At 46.9% G+C, this 22948-nt stretch overlaps 1 protein-coding gene across 2 annotated transcripts in view; it reads left to right on the top strand.

Moving 5' to 3' along the window:
• The window catches only part of ARID1A (AT-rich interaction domain 1A), a 105389-nt gene extending 85684 nt beyond the window's left edge, over positions 1–19705 (top strand). For both annotated transcript variants that reach the window (XM_065576976.1, XM_005302022.5), the window contains exons 11-20: positions 3146–3355; positions 3967–4174; positions 11454–11586; positions 11971–12143; positions 12350–12500; positions 12626–12757; positions 12904–13000; positions 14532–15405; positions 15720–15850; positions 16759–19705. In XM_065576976.1, coding sequence (XP_065433048.1) covers positions 3146–3355; positions 3967–4174; positions 11454–11586; positions 11971–12143; positions 12350–12500; positions 12626–12757; positions 12904–13000; positions 14532–15405; positions 15720–15850; positions 16759–18474 — 3825 coding nt within the window. In that variant the 3' untranslated portion in view covers positions 18475–19705. The remainder of the gene's footprint in view (positions 1–3145; positions 3356–3966; positions 4175–11453; positions 11587–11970; positions 12144–12349; positions 12501–12625; positions 12758–12903; positions 13001–14531; positions 15406–15719; positions 15851–16758) is intronic.
• The last annotated feature ends 3243 nt before the right edge of the window (positions 19706–22948 follow it).

The raw sequence follows: 22948 nt of genomic DNA, 5'->3' as shown, positions 1-22948 counted from the left end.
GGCCCCTCCTATTACCAGCCTTCAAAGGACATCAGAGCTGCTGATAAAGAAGCAGAGGTTCCAGCGCTGATCCTCTGCCTTTTCCTTTGCTGCTGCAGTCTGTTGTCCACCAATCGGTGGACCAAGAGCTGGCAGAACCTCAAAGGATCTCTGTACTTCGACCCATCCCTACCTTTGGCAACTGCCTTTTTTGAGGAAGCCTGGACTCTGATCAGCTTGGATCAGTGGATCCTAGAAATTAACAAGGGGTATTCTGTCCAGTCACTTTCTGGCCCTACCCCCTTTCCCCATCCTTTTGCAGGGCTCCTTCTCATGTGGTACTGTTAAACCAAGAAGTGGACTTCCTTCTGCCACGTGGAGCAATGCAAGCGTTCAGAATTCAGGAGCAGGGTTTTTTATTCCAACTATTTTGCCATCCCTAAGAGGAAAGGAGGTTGGTGTCCTATTTTTGGACTCTTGATGCCTCACTTTCTTATCCAGGGCCATACTGTATTTTTCCATGCTGCAGCAGTAAGGTTCCTTGAGGGCCTTATTTGTGTTTGTCCCCAGATTGGGGATCTCCGTTATTAGCACAGTTGATGAATCCCACTTTGAGCCCTTAGCAACTTGTTCTCTTCACCACTTATCTAGGAAGACTGCCTTTTTTTAGTGGCCATTACATCAACTCGACGGGCAGAGGAGATTCAGGCCCTCACGGCAGGGACCATTGTATACAGTGGGTTTTTTTGCCCTTGCAGAGAGGGTTAGGCAATATCCTCCAAGAGCTTATCTGAGAGAGTCTCCAAGTGTATAAAGACACGTTAAGAGTTAGCCAGATTAGGTCCACCTAGCCACATTAGAGCTCTCACAGCCTCTGCTGCCTGTTTGAAGACTGTCCCAATTTATGAAATCTTTAAGACAGCTACATGGAGCTTGGTCCATGCATTTACAAGACACTACTCTTTTTGGCAGAGGCTTCCAGATGGGATAGCTGCTTTGGTCCTGTAATCATTGTTTAGGTAGGACAGCTACTACCCACCTCCAAACAGACAGCTAACTGCTTGTTAGTCACCGAACACTTGACAAGATAGCAATGAATAGTCATGGTGTCTCTTGCAGGTGGCTTGTGTTCTCCTGGCATCTCTGATTAGCCTTATGCCAGAAAACCCTACAATTCCATGGGCAAAAGGTTTGATGGGATGATGGAAATGGGATGATGCAAGTCCTCTTACTTGCCTTGTGCACAAAATGCTTGGCTACCTTTGTCACCTGTCTCAATCTGACTCCACCCAGGTGTGTCTAGCTTATGCCGACTTAATCAAAGGTAAAGCACTGTCTTTGCAGCTCTTTGTCGGACTCCCATAAGGATTGATACTTGGGGGGAAAAAAAACAAAACATTAAAAAGCCCTTTGTGTTGTGGGACTTTACCATGGTGTTGTCAAAGCTGATGAACACTCCTTATGAACCATGTGAGCTTAAATTTCTTTCATGAAAGGTTATTTTACTGGTGGCAGTGACTTCTACCACCAAGTGCTCTAGAGACTGTCCCTGTAAAATCTGGTATAAGGTGGATCAAAGTGGTGCTGCAGACTCATCCCAGATTGCTTCTAAGTGGTGTTTTGGAGTTCCATCTTAATGAACGTATTGCCCTATCACCATTTTCTTCACATCGGCATGCCCATCCCAGAGAGGCACATTTCCATATATGCCACCTCAAATGGTCCAGGGTGGGATGTCTCAGGCTCTACCTGGAGCAGGCTAGCGCCCCTAAAATAAAAATCCACCCAATTCGGTTTCTTTTGACATCAGTTTGCTAGGCAACGTTGTGACCAATGGGGCCACGTCTACATGGATACCTGATTGCTCTTATGATCTGGCTGGCCTGAAACTAGAAGACTTTATAAAAGCTCCTTTGATCCAAGACAAGGTTGTCACCACAGTCTGCCTCAAATATTTAATTGTTGACCTCTGTAGAGTAGCTACACAGTCCTCATTCTGCAGACTTGCACGTTATTGTTTGGATTCCGCCTCCAGAATAGAGCTCCCGTCTGGGAGATTCTACCCCAGACTCTGTTTCCAAGATAGGAGAGGCCAATCTCCCTTCCTTCCACTTACCTCCAATACAGTCTTTAATTCAGGATACCCCTTATTTTCAGTTGGCTAATTATTTTTACATCAGGAAGTTTTAATTGTGGTCTCCTTCTGCAAACTTGAGGGTTGTTCGGTGTAGTATTTTTTAAGAGACGTCTTCCTTTTATATTTGTGAGTAAAAAGCAGCAAATGAAGAGAGAAATTTCCAACATATTTGGCATTAGTGGCATTGTTGCAACTTGTGGCAAATTCTGCAGATTGAATCATTAGGGAGGGAAGAGAATCTCTTGTAGGATTCCCCACCCATCCACTTCCTATCAGCATTTGGTGGTTTAACTGAAAACCTTACACCTAGTATTATTTTTCTTTGGGGCATATTTTTGATCCTTGATACATTTGTAGTAATGTATCCTGGGAGATTCCACTAGAGTAATTAGAAAACGGATTGACTGAAAAGTTTGGAGGGTGGTGTTTATTGTTGGCAGGGTCTGATGGCTAGCAGGGAGTCTGGCTTTCCCTTATCCCTGTTAGTGCTGTCCTTAAGGATCAGAAAACCTTAAGAGCTAAGGGAGTTCCCCATTTCTTGTGCTAAGGAACAAAACCACCACCACCACACCACCCCTTACTAATAATAAGAATATTCTACAAGGTCTCTTCAGAGAAGCAAAATTACAGGTAAGTCAGTCTCTTGTTCAGAAAAAAGATTGTATCCCCTTGTCCATCCCTCTTCCACTCACCACAGAAACCATTCTGGTGTCTGGAGGAAACTTACCTAGCTTCTTCAGCCTTCCTATGGGTGGACTAACTTCATCTTTTGAAGTGTGGTCATTGTGATTATCAGCAGTGTTGTCAACAAAAGCTCTATGTCAACTCTCTGTCTACACCAACCTCATACTGAGACGTGTGCATTTCACCTTTGGGCTGATGTATGGCTGCTCCTAATACAACTGCAGAATTTTATCCCTTCAAGTTTTTTTCTACTTTATAAGATGATGAACCTGGCCTGAATTTGATGTTTAAATTTCTTGGCTCGTTTGCTCCTCCATTTTGAGATCTGCTTTCTCCTTATTCTAGAAATCCAGTTCCTCTACTACCACCAATGAGAAGATTACCAAATTGTATGAGCTGGGTGGTGAACCGGAGAGGAAGATTTGGGTAGATCGCTACCTAGCCTTCACTGAAGAGAAGGCAATGGGCATGACCAACCTCCCAGCTGTGGGCAGGAAACCCCTAGACCTTTACCGGCTCTATATCTCTGTAAAGGAGATTGGAGGACTGACTCAGGTGGGTTTTCCAGAAGCTGTGAAAGCCATCATGACTGACTCAAGTGAGATGGCTATACGTTTGTATGCATAACAGCATCTGTCTCAAAATCTCAAGTGTTGTATAGGCAACAGGATTCAAGCTTAACTCGATTTGCTAATTGAGTAGTTCTGATTTAAATTGAGTCTGGAACTTTTAAAATAGCGTTAATATCTTATTTATAAAATCCAATATCTTTGAATTAAGTGGATCTAATCGCAATGCTCAAGGTAGTTGCTCCTGTTCCGAGTATTCTGACAGCACTGAGATCCAGCTCGTGCTTTTCCTCACCCAGTCCATAGAACAGCAATGATGCATGTGGGCTGCCTGCTGGCCTCATCTCTACTTCAGTTTGCTTCTTGGTATTATCCATCTCTGAGACTCTTTTTTCCCCCCCAGGTGGGCGAAGGGGAGGCTTACTGTTTTGGTTTTGATCCACAGTTTCAGCCCAACTCTGTAGCTGTTATGATTGCTACATGTTTAGCTAGTATCTAGATGGGAAATATGGCTCTGTCTCACCCTGGGGCGGGGGCCTCCTAGAAAGGGGAAATGGCTTGAATTTTATCTTCTGACCCCCTTTTTTGGTTGTGTAGGTCAACAAAAACAAGAAATGGCGTGAGTTAGCGACCAATCTTAATGTGGGCACCTCTAGCAGCGCAGCTAGTTCTTTGAAGAAGCAGTACATCCAATGTCTCTATGCCTTTGAGTGCAAGATTGAACGAGGCGAAGACCCACCCCCAGACATCTTTGCAGCTGCTGATTCAAAGAAGTCCCAGCCCAAGATACAGCCCCCATCTCCAGGTGAGTATAAAGACTACAGACAAGATCCCATATATTCTGCAGCAAGTTGGATTTAAATTCCTCTCCAAGGTCACCCACATTCCTACTGTAAAATGGAAATTCTCATGACAATATCAGATGCATTCAAATTAAGGCTTTTAATGAGCTCCACGTGTAAGTGAACAGAACAGTGAGTAAAGTATTCCTTGTAGTGTATGTATCTTCTTCGAGTGCTCATCCCTATGGGTGTTCATGGTGGGTGCAAATGTTGTCTGTGTGCCCGAGACCAGAACTCCTTCAGTAGGAGTGTCCGTCTGTCTGCATCTACCTCATGCTGAGAATGAGGGGCATATGGGGTGTGGCAGGCTGATGGCCTCTCCAGTTACTTTTCTGCTGCTTGCTGACAGGGAGGGAACCCTCATGTGTCTGTAGCCTTCTAGTGTCATCTGCCCTTTCTTTTTACTAGTTAATACAGGGTTTCTCAAACTGGGGTCCACAGACCCCTGGGGGCCTGCAAGGGTACTCCAGAGGGTGCGTGGACTCCGCTGATCAACTCCTCGCCTTCCTCCCAGGGAGGCTCCATGTGCTGCCCCACCAGAGTGCTGACACTGCAGCTCCCATTGGCAGAGAACCACAACCAATGGGAGCTGCAGGGGCGGCGCCTGTGGACACGAGGGCAGCGCACAGCGCCTCCCTGGCTTCCCATGGGGCCGCAGGGACCTGGTGGCCACTTCCTTGGAGCCGTGGTAAGCCCTGCCGGGACCCTGAACCCCTTCCCACACCCCAACCCCCTGTCCCAGCCCAGAGTCCCCCCCGACACCCAAACCCTCTCCCGGAGCCCACACCACCCCAACACCCTGCCCCAGCCTTGAGCCCGCTTCTGCACCCCAAACCCCTCATCCCCGAAGCCCTCACCCCCCTCCCGCACCCCAACCTCCTGTCCCAGCTTGGTGAAAGTGAGCGAGGGTGTGGGAGAGCAAGCAACAGAGAGAGGGGGGATGGAGCAAACGGAGGGCAGGGCCTTGGAGAAGCTGCAGATGCGGGGTCCTCGGTGAAAGGCCGGGGCAAAGGGTCCCTGAAAAATTTTAAATCAAAATGGGGGTCCTCGGGTTGCTAAAGTTTAAGAACCGATGAGTTAGTAGATTCTTTGGCTGTTAATTATGGGTCCCTCCTTTCATTTCTCCAACTATCGTGGCACTTATGCCCAAGGCCCATCTCCTCAATAGGTATGGCGTGGGTGTCACCCGTAGTAAACCCCTAGGGACTAGCACTCAAAGAAGAAAAGACTGTTACTTAGCTTACAGTAATTAGAGTTCCTAAAGATGTGTGGTCCCTGTGGGTATGCCTGACCTCTCCTCCTCCCGCCTCATCTCTGGATCCTCACGTGGCTTGTGGCAGGTGGGAACTGGAGAGGTGATCGGTCTGCGCTGCCCTTTATACCCTTTGTCTTCCCAGAGTGTGATACCTTCTATCCTATTTGTATTGGAGAAGGCCATTCCCTGGATGGCTATTTTGAACATGCCAAGCCTTTAAGCCTCTATTACAAAAAAAACAGATATACTCAGCTGGTTCCAGACCCTCCTAATGATTGAGCCTTACAAGCAGATCCTCAGATGCATTTTCTGGTGAGGGCCCCATTTCCATGCAAAGGTAAAGTAGACCTTTGCTTTGAAGCACCTTAATGTGGGAAAGAAAAAGCCTTTGGTTCTGGGATGGGCATCTTTGTCCAGCTCCAGGACAGTGAAATGGAGTCCTGCTTTGAGAGTACGCCAGTTTTGTAAATCTTGTCAGTCCTGGCAAAAGGAAGCGTCTGGGGTTGTGTGATTTCCCCTTCAGGCGCCACTAGGACTTTTCTCTCAATGGCCTCTCAGGCTCCCTGGCATATTTCTCTGCAGATGCTGCTGCTTTCTCCCATCCTCACCGGGCTTTAACCCATGGCTGATGCAGCTACCTCCCTCAGTTTATTGGTGGCCAGTTGAGAAGCCTGCTTCTTTGACCTTCCCCAGAAGGGCCAAGGGCAATCACCATGACCTTCTTAGACTCAACAATTTAAAGAAGCAATCATCTCTCTCCACCTTTGGCTCACATCCACACTGTAACATGTCTACTGAATAGGGATGAAGTCACATTTGATGTCAATACTTCTGCTTTGCCTGAATGCTATCACGTCTGCCCCCATTACCCCTGATGACTACAGATAATTTCGAGAGTTGCTGGTTTGAATAATTATCTTTAGAGTTGAAGACTGTCCAAGTTCAGGAAGGAAATGCTGCCTATTTTGATATATACTGTCCTTAAGTTCTTCTCCTCAGTCTCATCTGTTGATTATGGCTTGATGACACCTGCTACAGGCAGCTGGCTGACCCCAGGATCTGCACCCTTCACCACCACAAAGGGAGGTCGCTTGTACCCGGTTCTACAGCAGGGATTTCAGCATCTTTCCCACGCCTGACTGACTTTTTTGGTCATCTCTGCAGCCAATGGGAAGCCTTGAGCTCCAGGTTTGGTGGTTCCTCCTCTTCTGACCAAACCAGAAAGATTTACTTTTTAAGTAGAAAAACATACATACCTCCTCAGGTAGAGGCAGCAGTGCAGCATCCTCATTTTTGTTGTTCCAGAGCAGGATGAACAGACAATCCAGTGACCAATATTCTTCCGATGGCATTGGAGCAGGGATCCACTATGTGCGTTTCCACCAATCCCATTACTACCACTGGTGGTGAGAGAGAATTGATTCAGGGCCTGGTTTAGCTTGATCAATCCAGTTTTTTGGAACAGGCAATATTGCTATATAGGTCTCCATACCGGCTACTTATGCCACCAGGCCTTGTAACAAGAAAACCATCTTGTCCTGCATCCCAAATCAGTCTCTTCACCTTGCTGCTCGGGTCACAGGACATGGATTTCTTCTCATCTAGCAAATTCTGCAAGGCTACAAAGTATCTCTTTGCAGACCAGGAAGCCTTCCATATTGAAATACTACTCCCAGAAGTGGATAAAGGTTTTCCCTGTCCCAGTAGTGGCTGGCAGTTCATCACCATGCTCTGCATTCCTATAATCTTTTATTGACTTCTTACTGTATCTGAAGCATCAGCCTTGCGGTGTCCTTGAACAAAATGCTCTTGTTTGTCATCTCAGAATACCACTTTCCCATAGGCAACTGTGAAGCATTCAGCCACAATCACAAGATTCCTCAAAGGACTGGATAATGTCTTTCCACCATTCAGGAAACCTGTCCCAGTGTGCGATTAACTTCACTGTATTCCACAGGATGAAACTATTTTGTCATTAGGCAAAAATTTTGCCTAAAGCAGCGTCTGAGTTAAACTTAAACCAGACCACTGATCTCTTCCAGCTTTCTTCACAAAACCTCATTCTTTCCACCAGGGAAATGAGGCTACATAACCAAGGTGTTAGGAGGGATCTGAGTTTATTTGGTTAGGACTAAGGCATCTAGGACAGTGTTTTTCAAACCATGGGTCGCGACCCACTACTGGATAAGGCGCTGGGTTGCCTTGCTCTGGTCAGCACTGTCGACCGGGACATTAAAAGTCCCGTTGACAGTACTGCCCTACCTTTTCCGACACCGCACTGCGCCCCGGAAGTGGCCAGCAGTGAGTCCTGCTTCTAGGCAGGGGGCCCACGGGGCTCCACACGCTGCCCCTGCCCTGAGCACCGGCTCCGCAATCCCATTGGCCAGGAACTGGCCAATGGGAACTGAGGGGAGGGGTTAGTGCCTGCAGGCAAGAGTCACGCGGAGCTGCTTGCACGCCCCTGCCTAGGAGCCAGACCTGCTGCTGGCTGCTTCCAGGGCGCAGCACGGTCTGCAGTGCCAGGATAGGCGGGAAGTCTGGCTTTGCATCCCGGCTGCGCCGCAGATCGGGAGCTGCTGGAGGTAAGTACGTGCCCCAATCCCCTGCCCCAGCCCTGAGTCCCCCCCAAACCCAGAACCCCTTCCTGCACCCCAAACCCCTCTCCCCACCCCAGAGCCTGCACCCCTAGCCCAGAGCCCTGACCACTTCCCTCACCCCAAACCCCTCATCCCCGGCCCCACCCCAGAGCCTGCACCCAGAGCCCTGACCCCCTCCCACACCCCAACCCAACCCAGCCCCCTCCCACACCCTGAACCCCTCATTCCCAGCCCCACCCCGCAGTCCTCACCCCCGCACCCCAACCCTCTGCCCCAGCTCCGAGCCCCTCCCACACCCCAAACCCCTCATCCCCAGCTCCATTGGGTCACGGGCATCAACAATTTTCTTCAACTGGGTCACCAGAAAAAAAAAGTTTGAAAACCACTGATCTAGGAAGTTACTTAGTTGTGGGCATTTGGAGATTAATGTAGAAGGGGTGGCATTTCCACTTGGTGCCTGTCAATGAATTAGATGGTGCATAGCTTTCTCTTTTTCTTTAGCTAGCGTGATTGTACGTGATTCTCAAGACTTGGCCTTCTATCGAGATGGTGGCATTGATGGCTTGCTTTAGTGATGGAAATCTGCGGGTCTGCTGCCCCGAATTCTTTGTACGTTTGTGCAGCACTGCTCTGTTGACTTGGCCTGTAGATCTGATGCTTACTTTAGGAGGACCGTTCTGCAATCATGTTCAATTAGACCACCTTAGCGTACCTTCCTTGGTATTCTCCTGCATGGTAGACTCCCAGAAGTGGGAAGTTCTGCAGAAGCAACCTTGAAGCAGAGCCAGTAACTGTGTGGTCCTTTCAGAGTTGTCTCAGCGTATTCACACTATTCACCCACCCTCATAGTTGCCTCTAACAGCCTTTGCTCCAAACCTCAAGTGCCTCAGGTGAGTGCTCATGCTGTCCTACCAGGTTCCTGAAACCCAGACGGGGGAGCATCCCACAAATGTGAGTGCACATAAGCAAAGTCTCTCAAAGAACGTTTCTTTTTGGCAGCTGAGTAGAGGGCAGTGGGGCATTTGGCACCCAGGAGGCCTGAGTTAGGTTTGGCAGCTGACAGCAGTTTGACAATTACAACCTAGAAGGTAGCTAGTGGCTTCTAGCACTGTGGGGATGCTTCTGTTCCTCTCTTGCAAACAAGGAAGAGGTGACTCTCTTTTGGTGGGGGAGTGGAAAGGTTTGAGTTCTGGTTTCCAAAGCTGTGCCCTACATGTCCACCACTGAATGCATTTAAGCTGCTGTCGCTGGCATACCAAGTTAACACCCCATGAAGATGAATGGAGGCGGTTCATATCACTCAGAGCTGTTGCTTCAGGTTGTTTGCAGACTATTAAATTAAATTAATGGAGATATCCTATCTCCTTGAACTGGAAGGGACCTTGAAAGGTCATTGAGTCCAGCACTAGCAGGACCAAGTAGTGATTTTGCCCCAGATCCCTAAGTGGCCCCCTCAAGGATTGAACGCACAACCCTGGGTTTAGCAGTCCAGTGCTCAAACCACTGAGCTATCCCTCCCCCAATGGCCACTGTTACTCTGTTCGCCTTTGACTGCTGGCCCTTCTGGCTGTGAAGATCACTTTCCACTTAGTTTCATCTTAGTGGAGGCTTAGATTCTAATACACAATTCTGCCACTAAGGGATATGTTTTGTAGCTGTGGAATACATAGGGGTCCATAGAGAAGTGACTTCTTCGGCGTGTGTGATGGGGTAGGGCTACTGGAGAGTCTAATGAAACATATGCCCTGCTCAGGCAATCCTCTCTGTAAAACATGTAGTGTGCAGTTTGCGGGGCCCCATCTCCTCCTCTTCTCCCCCCCCCCCAAAAATAAAAAAAAAAAGCTGCGTGACTTGTGTGCCCAGGAGGCTGGGTATTGCCTTCTGAGCTTCCTCCTCTTCCCCCCCCCCCCCCCCCCCCAAAGCCTTCTTGGGTTCCTGAGTGTGAATGGCTGGGTGTCCCCTGGGAGGTGCATTCAGCGGGCTGTTAGGTTTAATTCCCAGGGGATGGAATTGGCTTGTCTCCAACTGTTTGTAAATTAGTGGGAGGGACAGCAGGAGGTGGGGACAAACAGCCTCTTCCTGTTGATGTCAGTGCATTCTAATGCAGTGGAGCCCAGCGCTGAATTCCCAGGGGGGGGGGAGCGGAGCTGAAATGCTAATGAATAGTGAAGAAGGGTGTGGGGGAGGGGTTATGAATGAAGCTCCCTGCTGAGCTCGACTGCCCTTCCTTCTGTGGAGACGTCCCCAGATTGGGAGGGAGGAAGGGCGGGGGGGAGGGAGGGGGAGAGGAACAGGGTGCCAGGAAGGTGGGGCATAAACAAACATGACCTGTATATGACCTTAGAGGATTTTAATGAATAGCTGAAATGACTCATCAACCAGCAAGGCTGAAGCTGAGGGATATCGGGTGCCGGGAATGGTAACTAATGGAAACATTAATTAAGAGTTCAGCTCTTGCCAGCTGCATGTAGTTCCACTGGAATAGTGGAACTCCCTAAGCTCACTGTGTGCTTGGTTACACGTGGTGGCCTAGGATTATCAAGTGAGGGTTTTCCATAGCTGCTTTGTCTCAATTGATCCTCCACTTCTTGGCTAAACAAGGGCTTTATCGTTCATTGAAAGTGCTGTTCTTTCTCCGGTCCCTGTTCCTGAGAGTCTGTCCCAAGATGGCTTAGGAGTGCTTCTAGAGTTATCCTGAATGAATCCCCACCGGAAAGGGCACGTCAGATAAGGGAGCCTTGCAGTACAAAATCACAGAGTGACTTCCACTGAAGGTGGTGGAGTTTCCATCTCATAAAGGATGTGAGCTTTGAGACATCAAACTCGCTACCTTTGCCTTGAGTACGGCGTGAACATGAAGGTGCAGGGCCGCTAACTGTGATAGTGGGGTTTGGGGTTGTCAGGCTTGCTGGAGAAACATTTTAATTCTGTGCAGCCTGGTACACTGCTAAGCATCTTCCTCTGACACCTGATAATCTGGGGAGCTTGTCCAGTATGGTGGGGAGGTGATTTAAAGGGGTGTGGGTGGGACAATCGGATAGAAAGGATAAGAGACATTCTTTGACAGAGAATTATGAGGGCCTTAAGCGTTCTCACAGCTCAACGCGTTGTGTATGGATTTGTTGGGAAGTCTGGACAGCCGATGGTATGTCGTTGTACTGCTATATTTGCTATTGCTTTCCTTTATCTTTCAAACCGGTTCTGTTTTAGAGGGAGGCTTATGGGATGGGGTTAGAGAGAGGTCTCACCTGTCCATGTTTTGAGACTGGCCATACCACTCCTTCAGGGGGTCTCTCTTGATTTTTTTGAGTTGCTGAGATTCTCGCGTGTTTCTGGGTAACCTCTTCTGTCTGGTGCAGATCTACTCACGCTGGCTTTCTCTGCTTGCAGCGGGTTCAGGCTCCATGCAGGGGCCTCAGACACCTCAATCCACCAGCAGCTCTATGGCAGAGGGAGGAGATTTGAAACCACCAACGCCAGCATCTACGCCACACAGTCAGATGCCCCCTTTGCCAGGCATCAGGTATTGCACTGCCAAATTCTGTCTGCTGCGAGCAAAGGACCTGTGTTGCTGGCAGGATTGCTAATGTTCGCTAGCAGTTGTGAATTGGGGCCAAGATGAGCGTTTTGGTCAGTTGCATGAGTCACGCTCATTTTGTAATAACTGGTAGTGAAGCTGTGGAGTTGGCAACTATATCCCATCATCTGTGTAATGATTTCTTCTCTCCTAGGGGTTTCCCTTTTTGAAGGGAAACGAGGGTTTTTTTTTTCCTCTTTTGGGGGTGGGTCTGTCAGGAAGGGGGATATGATCATCTATCTTGTAGGGGCAGTGAGGGTATCTGGGGGTGGGGGGTCGAAGAGCGGCACAGGACTTTACTCTAAACAGTGTGTTCTTGTATTATATCAGGAGTAACTCAGTAGGTCTTCAGGATGCCTTTGCAGATGGCAGTGACCCCACGTTCCAGAAGCGGAACTCCATGACTCCAAATCCCGGGTACCAGCCCAGCATGAATACCTCTGACATGATGGGTCGCATGTCCTACGAGCCAAATAAGGATCCTTACAGCAGTATGAGGAAAGGTGATTGAGCTCTTAATACTCTTTTTTATACAGAAACACTTAACCCATTTAACTGTCTAACCCCTGAAAGGTGCCTTAGGGATATATGGAGCCCCTGGGCCAGTGCCATGCGGTCTCATGTTCATCCATCTCCTGCAAAAGGGGAGAACATTTTTTCTGATTCCAAGGTGAACTTGCTGTGCTGATCCTTTCTTTTCCTCTCCCAGCTCCAGGAAGTGACCCCTTCATGTCCTCAGGGCAGGGCCCCAACACTGGTATGGGTGACCCGTATAATCGTGCTGCAGGTCCAGGGATGGGTAACATGGCCCTGGGACAACGGCAACATTATCCCTATGGAGGTCCTTACGACAGAGTGAGGTGAGCGCTTGCTGGACTCTTAAGGTTAATAGTGTATCCCTTATTCACAACAGTGACTGCCCTGGTAGCCTCTTTCCTCTAGAGGAACAAAGGAGCAGCCGTGACAAGTGTATGTGTTTGTGTAGGACGGAGCCAGGAATGGGACCAGAGGGCAGCTTAGGAACCGGAACTCCCCAGGCCAACATTATGCCTTCCACCCCTGACTCAGGGATGTACTCTCCCAGCCGCTATCCACAGCAGCAACAGCAGCAGCAACGGTAGGTGCAGGCTGGTGCCAAACGAGCAGCATTTGCCAGTTAATAGAACGGGTTGCCTCCCACAACAGACAGGGAGTTCAGAAACCCTTATTGCTAAGTGTGCACCTGGGCAGAGGGTGATGCACCTGTTCAATCTCTCTCCGCAGACATGATTCCTATGGCAATCAGTTCTCCACTCAAGGCACATCCTCTGGCAGTCCCTTTCCCAGTCAGCAAACCACCATCTATCAACAACAACAGCAGGTGAGCTCCCCAACCTCTCCGGTTTGCTCAAGAGAAGCGTGGGATGATTTACCTGTGGAAAGTTGTCAAAAGCAAATTGTTTTCTGGCGTAGCTGTCTGCTGTACTGATTTCTATTCAATGTTGAGAGTTATATAACATGTACACGCCCAACCATCATGCAGAACCTTTCCATGTTACTGCCAGTTTCCAAGTAGTTAAACAGGTTTTAATGTGACTGCTGTAATACACGTTGTGGTTTTGTGCAGTGTGTACAACCTTTAGTCCTGTAAAGTAGGGGCTCTTCAGTACACAGCTAGTACAGTTACTTGTTCAGATTCTGGGAGCCCAGAAAGCTTCACTTAGGGTTCTGTTCTCTCTATAACCTACTTGTCTGATCCCCACAGTATCTCTAACAGCAGGTTTGTCTAGTATTTCATGTATGGCCTCATGATCATCCCTTAATAGGTCTAGGTAACTGCCTCTGACTTGGATCCTTCCACGCAACCCAGAATTTTCTTGGATGTTTTTCATTTCCTGAGCCCATTGTTAAAGATTTTGCAGTTATATCCATCCCATGAGTGTTTTTATAGATATACAATGCACTTTGTTCAGAGAAGAGTTTAGCGTAACATCCATAAAAACTAAGAGAGGAAATTTAACTTGCTATTCATGGCAATGCCTCCACCAATCCCTTATTTTTCTTGCAGTTTTGGGATAGATCCTGTCTGGCTCATGAACATATAGTAGAGGGCACTTGCAGAGCTCTGCTAAGAATAATTCCAACTGCTTTGCAGTTTGTTTGGCTTTGCAACCAGAGCCACAGGGCACTGGGCCAAGGGTTTCAGTTACTTCAGTTCTCAAGTGTCTTCCTGGAGCTTTAGAGCTTCACGCTGAAGCCTAGATAGACAGCACAGTAGTTAGGGCACAGGACTGGGAGTTGAGATCTGGATTTTAATCCTGGTTCGGTCATGGCCCGACTGACCTTCCATATGTAAAAAAGGGGTCATGCTCACTTCTGTAAGATGCTTTAAGATCTATGATGAAAGGAACAATTAGAAGTATGAACTATAGCTTTTGATTCACACCGTATCTGAGATTTCAGTGGAAACTTCTCCAATTTATGGAAGAACTGGAACAGGGTCTGCTGAAGCTACTGAAACTGACCAAACAGGAATCCACGCACAGATTGTACTGTGTCGTGACTGTGTACTAAAGGTTGAGGGTGAGCTCTTTTTATAGGCAAGTCTTTTCCGCTGTCCATTAGCCTGCCCTGAAAGCATCCTTATGGAAGCAGCGAGGGAAACTCAAAATACCTGAAGGAATCAGTCTTGGCTTGTAAAAATTTGGAGTCTCTTCAGGCCTCATGTGGGAAGGTTTGGTCTTATTGACCATTTAGAAAAACTCACCCCAGTGCAGGTTAGATAATAGCATTCGTATGATGTGGGATGCAGTCCCACTTGGTCTGTGTAGCTCTGCCACAGAATTCACATTGCCTTTAGCGTTTTATAAATTATTCTCCATTACCAACTGCTTTATACATCTTCCTTGTAGAATTACAAGCGACCGATGGATGGCAATTATGGCCCGCCTGCCAAGCGACACGAAGGGGAGATGTACAACGTCTCGTACAGCACCGGGCAGGGGCAGGCGCAGCAGCAGCTGCCTACAGCACAGACCCAACAACCGAGCCAGCAGCAAACTGCACAGCCTTATACATGTCCTGCGGTGGAGAACCAGTATGGGAGTACATATCCTGCCACCGACCGCCGACCTGCAGGAGGGCCGCAGAACCAGTTCCCATTCCAATTTGGCAGAGACAGGGTCTCCGCTCCCCCAGGCTCGACTGCCCAGCAGAATATGCCACCCCAGATGATGGGTGGTCCTATACAATCTACTCCAGAGGGCCTGCAGCAGGGCACCTTGTGGCAAGGGCGCAATGAAATAGGGTACAGCTATCCAAATCGGCAGAGTTCGGGCTCTGCAGCCCAGGGGCCTGCTTATCATGGAGTGAATCGAACAGATGAAATTCTACATTCAGATCAGAGGGTAAATCACGAGGGGCCATGGCCCTCCCATGGGAACCGTCAGCCTCCTTATGGTCCTTCTGCCCCGGTACCCCCAATGACAAGGCCCCCACAGCCTAACTACCAGACCCCTCCTAGCATGCAGAATCACATTCCTCAGGTATCTAGCCCAGCACCTCTGCCCAGACCTCTGGAGAACCGCACCTCACCCAGCAAATCTCCGTTCCTGCACTCGGGGATGAAAATGCAGAAAGCAGGACCTCCCGTCCCTGCCTCGCATATAGCCTCAGCAGCCGTACAGCCTCCCATGATACGACGGGACATCACCTTCCCACCCGGATCAGTGGAAGCTACGCAGCCTGTGTTGAAGCAAAGGAGACGGCTGACAACAAAAGATATTGGTAAGACTAAGCTCCCACTCTGCTGTAGCTGTTGGGGATGATGTCTGTCAGAGGACCATCACCGCTTTTGGGGACTGGTTGTTGGGAAGGGGAGCCACCAAAGGAAATGGGTCTCAGGTGGCTTTGTCTGAATCACCATTCTCTCTCTCTTCCACCCTCCCCCCGGGATATTTGCTTTGTCTGCACTGTGGTCTGTAAAGCCCTGTGGAATGGGCTGTTGTGCTGTCCATGGAATCAGAAAGCAATATTGAGTGTCAGTCCTTTTTTTGTTTCTCAGCGCCAGGAACTGGAGGTATCATATGTTTATATTACAGGAACTCCTGAAGCATGGAGAGTGATGATGTCTCTGAAGTCTGGGCTGCTGGCTGAAAGTACGTGGGCCTTAGATACCATAAACATCCTGCTCTATGATGACAACAGCATAATGACCTTCAACCTCAGCCAGGTGGGTGCAGATGCTCTGAGATATAGGTCTTTGAAGCACTGACCTATGTTCAGAATGCTGTCAACAAGATAGCAGAATACAGGTCTTCTTCGTCTAGGGCCAACTTCCAGCCATCCCAACATTTGCAGAAATGTAACGTAACTGTTGTGAAGGCCAACCCTGAATACATACATGCACAGAGTCTGACTAATTGCATGCCCCACTACTTTGTCGGTATACATAGTTATCCACTTGCATTGTTTGCAAATGCAAGGTTTTGCCTGGATGGTGGATGTGTTGTCTCTGTGGTACAAAAAGGGAATAACAGGGATGAGGTGTTCAAACCTACCTTCACAGTAAGGGCACCGCAAAATGCTGAAGGCTGACTATCTTCTCTGATGATCTACAATGCCATTTTGTTTTCTCTAGCTGTCTGTCAGGCCTCTTTTCGTGAAGTTTGGATGCCAGTTCAAGGAAGTTAACCTTCTTCCTAAGCTGGCTCTGGCTGGGTGTCTTGTGCATGTGGCGTTATACTTCCTTCCTCCTCACCCCAGCCATAGCAAAAAGTATGAACTACAATATTGTAAATACTGTTTCAATTGCTGTTGTATTTTGCCACCCTGTGCTCGAAGGAAGGAAGGAGGTGACCAGGAAGGGGGCATAGGGGCGTGTCATATGTTTGGTCAATCATGGATAGCAAAATGCTGACTTTTTTTTTTCTCTCCCTCCATCACCTCCTTTCCCAGAAGATGGGAAGTCTATTTGGAGTAGCAAATACTGTAATGTGTAGCCAGTATAAGAAGAAACTAATTGTCAATACTGCTTCAGCCCTTAACCATCTTCTGACCAACCTCCCCAATCACTTATATTGGCCTAGCTTGCTCTGATTTTTTTTTCCCCACCCCCTTCCCTTGTTCTTTCTATTGCAGCTGCCAGGGTTGCTGGAACTGTTGGTGGAATATTTCCGGCGTTGCCTGATCGAAATCTTTGGGATCCTAAAGGAATATGAAGTGGGAGATCCGGGACAAAAAACACTATTAGATCCTGAAAGATTCTGCAAGTCTTCAAGTCCCCCTCCTGAAAAGGGGGATGAAGAAGAGGAGCCACAGAGCCCTAACTCTGAGGAAGAGGAGGAGGAAGAGGAAGAGGAGGCTGCATTTGCAAGTAAAGACAAAGCACCCCTAGAGAGCAATGAAGAAAAACTAGTCAGTAAATTTGACAAGCTTCCAGTCAAAATAGTGCAGAAGAATGACCCATTTGTGGTAGATTACTCAGACAAGCTGGGGCGAGTACAGGAGTTTGAAAGTGGATTGCTGCACTGGCGGATTGGTGGTGGAGACACCACTGAACACATTCAAACCCACTTTGAGAGCAAAATGGAGCTACTGTTAACTCACAAACGAGCTTCCTGCAACTCTGCCTTGAGAAAACGTTCTGCAGCTGAGAGCAATCCGGGAACTAGAGAGGGGGAGAATCTGCCATCTGATGGTCCCCCGGAGAAAAGGATAACCGCTACTATGGATGACATGCTTTCGGCACGGCCAGGCTCACTGGCGGAGGAGGAGGTCAAAAACTCGGAAGCAACAAAGGAAAGCAGCAAATTTCCATTTGGCAGTAGTCCAGCTCAGAGCCACAGAAATATCAAAATTCTGGAGGATGAACCTCACAGTAAAGATGAGACACCCCTGTGCACCCTTCTAGACTGGCAAGACTCTCTAGCTAAACGCTGCGTCTGTGTCTCTAACATCATCAGGAGTTTATCGTTTGTGCCGGGCAATGACTTTGAAATGTCTAAGCACCCCGGTCTGCTGCTGATTCTAGGGAAACTGATTCTCCTGCACCACAAGCATCCGGAACGCAAACAGGCACCACTGACCTACGAGAAGGAAGAGGAGCAGGACCAAGGGGTGAGCTGCAACAAGGTGGAGTGGTGGTGGGACTGCTTGGAGATGCTGCGTGAAAACACGCTGGTTACGCTGGCCAACATTTCTGGTCAGTTGGACCTCTCCCCGTACCCGGAAAGCATCTGTTTGCCTGTCTTGGATGGACTCCTCCACTGGGCAGTATGTCCATCCGCAGAGGCCCAGGATCCTTTCCCAACCCTGGGGCCTAATGCTGTCCTCTCCCCTCAGAGACTGGTTTTGGAAACTCTCAGCAAACTCAGCATCCAGGATAACAACGTGGATTTGATTCTTGCAACTCCCCCCTTTAGTCGCTTGGAGAAGGTCTACAGCACCATGGTGCGCTTCCTTAGTGACAGAAAGAACCCAGTGTGTCGAGAGATGGCTGTGGTACTACTGGCCAACTTGGCACAGGGCGACAGCCTGGCAGCTAGAGCAATTGCAGTGCAGAAGGGCAGCATTGGCAACTTGTTGGGCTTCTTGGAGGACAGCCTGGCAACCACTCAGTTCCAGCAGAGTCAGGCCAGCTTGATGCACATGCAAAACCCTCCCTTTGAGTCGACAAGTGTGGACATGATGCGTCGGGCAGCTCGGGCGCTGCTTGCCCTGGCCAAAGTGGACGAGAACCACTCTGAGTTCACGTTATACGAGTCGCGGCTGTTGGACATCTCCGTGTCGCCTTTGATGAACTCGTTGGTTTCACAAGTTATTTGTGATGTACTGTTTTTAATTGGCCAGTCATGACAGCCGTGGGATGCCTATACCCCTGTGTGCGTGTGCGTGAGTGGAGAACTTAGAAACTGACTGTTGCCCTTTATTTATGCAAAACCACCTCAGAATCCACTGTCTGCCCTGCGCTGCCCTGCTTCTCCCTGGGGAAAGACGTCCCCCTTCCCTTTTCCCCTCACCCCACCCTCAACTCTGTCCTGAACCCTCAGTTCAAGGAGACAAAAGTTCTGCCTACGTAGAAGACTTTTTTTATTTTAACCAAAGTTACTGTCGTTTACAGTGAGTTTGGGGAAAACGACTTGCCGTGTTATCGCATCGACAGGCGCCACTTTCATAACTGTTTTTAATGGTAAACTCGGAAGGACAAAAGTGACTGCTGAACTCTGTGTGGTTTATCGTTGTACATTCACAATCTTGCAGGAACCAAGAAGTTACCAGTTGTGAACAGACCTTGTCCAATGGAGGCCTGTGCAGTAGAGTGTAGAACTTCATGTACTGTACACCTTAAACTGTAAACATACTGTAATAATGTCTCACATTGAAAAAAAAACGCTGGATCAGCAGCAAGCTGTAGTTTTTAAAAATGTTTTTAGTTAATGTTGAGGAGAAAAAAAAGGCTTTTCCCCCAAAGTATCATGTGTGAACCTACAACACCCTGACCTCTTTCTCTCTTCCTCCTTGATTGTATGAATAACCCTGAGATCACCTCTTAGAACTGGTTTTAACCTTTAGCTGCAGCCTGAACGCTGCCACGTGTGTATATATATATGACGTTGTACATTGCACATACCCTCAGATTCCTTGCAGTTTTGTCCCCCTCCTCCCCACCCCTTTATAGTATGACGAGTTAACGAGTTGATGACCTGCAAAAGCGAGACACAATTATTTAATCTCTTGCCAGACATCTCTCTCTGGAGGATGCTGTACAGGTCTTTGTGTATAAAGTCATTGCTGTCTCAGCAGCCAATCAACTTATAGTTTATTTTTCCTGTTTTTCTTTTCTTTCTAATCGAGGTGTGAAAAAGTTCTAGGTTCAGTTGAAGTTCCTGATGAAGAAACACAATTGAGATTTTTCAGTGATGAATTCTGCATATTTGTATTTCAGACGATGTAGCTAAAAACTTGATGTAAATTCCTCCCTTTTTTCCTTTTTTGGCTTAATGAATATCATTTATTCAGTATGAAATCTTTATACTATATGTTCCACGTGTTAAGAATAAATGTACATTAAATCTTGGTAAGATGTTTGTAAGGGTTTTTATTTTTTATTAGAAAGATGGATACTATCTGTCTCTCCACTGACCCTAATGCCACGTTCTTGTCTGTTGGCATAGACTAGTCATAGTGGTGGTAGATTGGCTTCATAAATACAAATCCTGCTTCCAGGGAAAATCTGAATTTTGTAGTGGAAACTTGGGAGCTAATTGGGGATCCATTCATTGTGAGCTTAAAAAAGAATACAATTTAGAGGCAGAGAAACAGTTGCCTTTTGGTATTTGAAAGAAGAAAATTTTATTTAGAAAGAGAGATATGAGAGAGAGCTTTCTTGGAACTTTGTGTGGACTCTGATTTCCGGAAAGAAAGGGGGGTTTCCAGTAAGCAGGGTTTTAACAACCTTCAGCCAGCAACCAAATTTCAGTCTATGGTCCAGTAATCCTTGTTCTGGATGTGACAATCTGCAAGTTAATAGGTTCTGGTTGGTTAGTAAATGTATAAATTTTACTTTAACTTTTCATAAAACATTGCTGAAATTTTGGCGAGGTCAATAATGAAATGCCTTGTAAGTAAAAAGACCAGCCAAGGAAAAGGAGTGAATTATTTTAATGTAAATATCCTTTCTGTTCAAGAAACCAGAAACACCTCTCATGTGTTTCGATGGTGTTTTTGCTTTTTTAATTCATCCTTCCTCTCTGATATGTCCCAGTTCCTAACTTTGAAACCCACTGCCCTTCAGTGATTAGTCTTTAATTTCAGACTTCTGGAAGCAATTCCACCTCAATGTGGTGGTGATTATTGGTGATAATCAGGGGCTTCAAAACCAAACACTATATTTATAACTTTTCTTGCTTGGCTGGTGGGAATTGGGGAATCTTTAAACCCCCAGTTCCTTGGGAAATTAATGGGGAAGTGAGCTCATAATAAAGTAGTATCTCTGGTGGTCTTATTTTTGTGTTTTTAAAAAAGTTGTGTGCAGAACTTCAGCACATTTTCATTTAATTTTAGCAAAGTACTAATTATTGGGATGACCACTAAAGTATCAAGTGCCTATTACTGCATCAGGAAAAAGTTTTTCTGTATGTAGAAAGATGACTGTGTCTTTAACCCTTCATTTCTGGTATGTAGATTGTCCTGTCTCCTAGCTGCTTTGTTTAAATGGAGAATCTCATGTCTGGTTCTTGTAGGCATTAGTGAACTAGGAAATCTGAATTGACGGTGTGAGATTTTAAACTAAAAGAACCTCAGCAGCAATGTCCACAAGGTACTGCCAACAACTTGTGTCCATGGGCTTGGCTGCAGGCTTGCAGTCTCTTTTCATCCTAAGGGGACTTCAGGTATTTCACAGCTAATGCTATGTGGAGAGGCACAGAAGAGTGAAGTTGCCAATAATTACCAGTTCCACTGACATTTGCTAACTGAGCTGAGGGGAAACTCCTAGCATGTTCCCCACAAGGCGGATTAATTTATGTATATTCCAGTGGTCGTCTTTAATAAAAAAAAAAGCATACATTAGCATAGATGGAAAATAAGTACAGTGAGAACAAGCAGTGTCCACAATTTGTAATTAGGTTTGACTCAAGTCCCTGACTTTAAGTCCAGCAGAATGCAAGTCTTAATGCTTTGACCTGACTTCTACTGTTGCAAGGAATGCCTGTGAAAATTTGAAGCCTAACTCCTTTTCTTGACCCAGGGAGCTTAGGCAGCCTTTTACCATTCCCAATAGCAGGAGAAAACAGAAAGCTGGTTCTCCCATCTTCCAGTCAGAGCCTGGACTGAAGCATCTTTATGAACTTCCTTTGAAGATATGAGTGAAGATGACTCAGTTCCATGTATTGCTAGAACATCATTTAACAGAAGAAAATGCCAATAATACCTTTGCAATATTTTGCTAGATTTATTTTAAACCAGATTACAAACAAAAACTAACATGTCCTTGATGGACATGATATAGAGCCGGTAAAGGTCTAGGGGTTTCCTGCCCACAGCTGGGAGATTGGTCATGCCTATTGCCTTGTGAGGTCTTGGCGAAAGCAAAATCTGATAAGTCACTATTCACTCTGGGCAAGATCTTGAGTGGAGCCTTTTTCACTATTAGTAATGTTAATAACTGAATGTACAAATATGGTATGTTACCCAATGCACTGTAGCATGTAACATTGTATAATGTACTTTGGCATGTTACTGGCCTAAACTGAATTGCTGACTTAATGCTGGTGTAGTATCTGCATTAGGGGGGCTGTACTGGTATAATTACATCATGCAAAATTCCTTAATGTAGACAGGGTTTAAGTGCGGAAGACCGACAGTGATGATCGTTGATCGGGAAAGTTGTGGCCTGTACAGAATTGCCTTGGCTGAGTTCTGAGGCTTTATAATTAGAGGGTTGGAGATCTGTCCTCAGGTATGCACTGTGGCACAGCTAATGGCATAAAGCAGATAGAACAAACAGCATTGCTTCACTGGAACTTACTGCAGTGGTGATATTCAGGTATTAGCAAAAAGAAGAACAGGACATGGCTGCTACTCTGAAACCATTCAGGTATTATTAGTTATTATATATATATAATAAGGTATATTAGTTCCTTATGTCCCTCCGGGGAAGAACATCATAGTGGACTCAAGCTTGTACTTCTCAATGACTGTCACTGCCTGCTCTGTAGGTTGCTTTTGGTTGAGCGGAAGCTAGTTCATAGTTTTCACTGATGGTTGCCAACTTGTATCACAGTATCGGCATCTCAAAAAAGTGTCTTAAACACTGAGCTAGCCAAGGAGGCCCCTTCCAAGACTTTAAGCATTTTGGTTTTGTAGATGCTACTTTATAGCCACATAACAGATGCATCATATCTATTAAATGAGAACAGGATACCTGAGTACCACTAACCTTAAGAATGAGAGCGCTCTTGTAGTTTTGTTATCCTGGGGATAATTTGCAGTTACCATTTGGGGGATGGGGAGGGGAAGTTTATCCATTTGGGGGAGGGGGAGGGGAAGTATTAGGTATGGAGTAGGAGAAAGAAGGAAATATTTGTGTAGGTGGATGTACATTAAATGTTAACCTGAGTGATTCACACATGCAACCAGGCTCTTCCTGCTGGTTTTGGAGTGAATTTCCTTAATGGGAGATTTTAATTTTCCATGTTACTTTTCAAACAGAGGGCAGACTTAAATTTTAGACCTCTTTTAATTGGCATTCTAGCTGTCACTTCCAAAGTGTCTGGTTACCTGCTCAAGTCAGGTTCATTACTTTCTTAAAGGCTGAGATGCAGTTCAT

This window comes from Chrysemys picta, chromosome 23 (assembly GCF_011386835.1).
Source record: "Chrysemys picta bellii isolate R12L10 chromosome 23, ASM1138683v2, whole genome shotgun sequence".
Taxonomy (NCBI): Eukaryota; Metazoa; Chordata; order Testudines; family Emydidae; genus Chrysemys; species Chrysemys picta.
The sequence above is the reverse complement of the archived record's forward strand: the minus strand, read 5'-3'. Positions and strand labels throughout refer to the sequence as shown.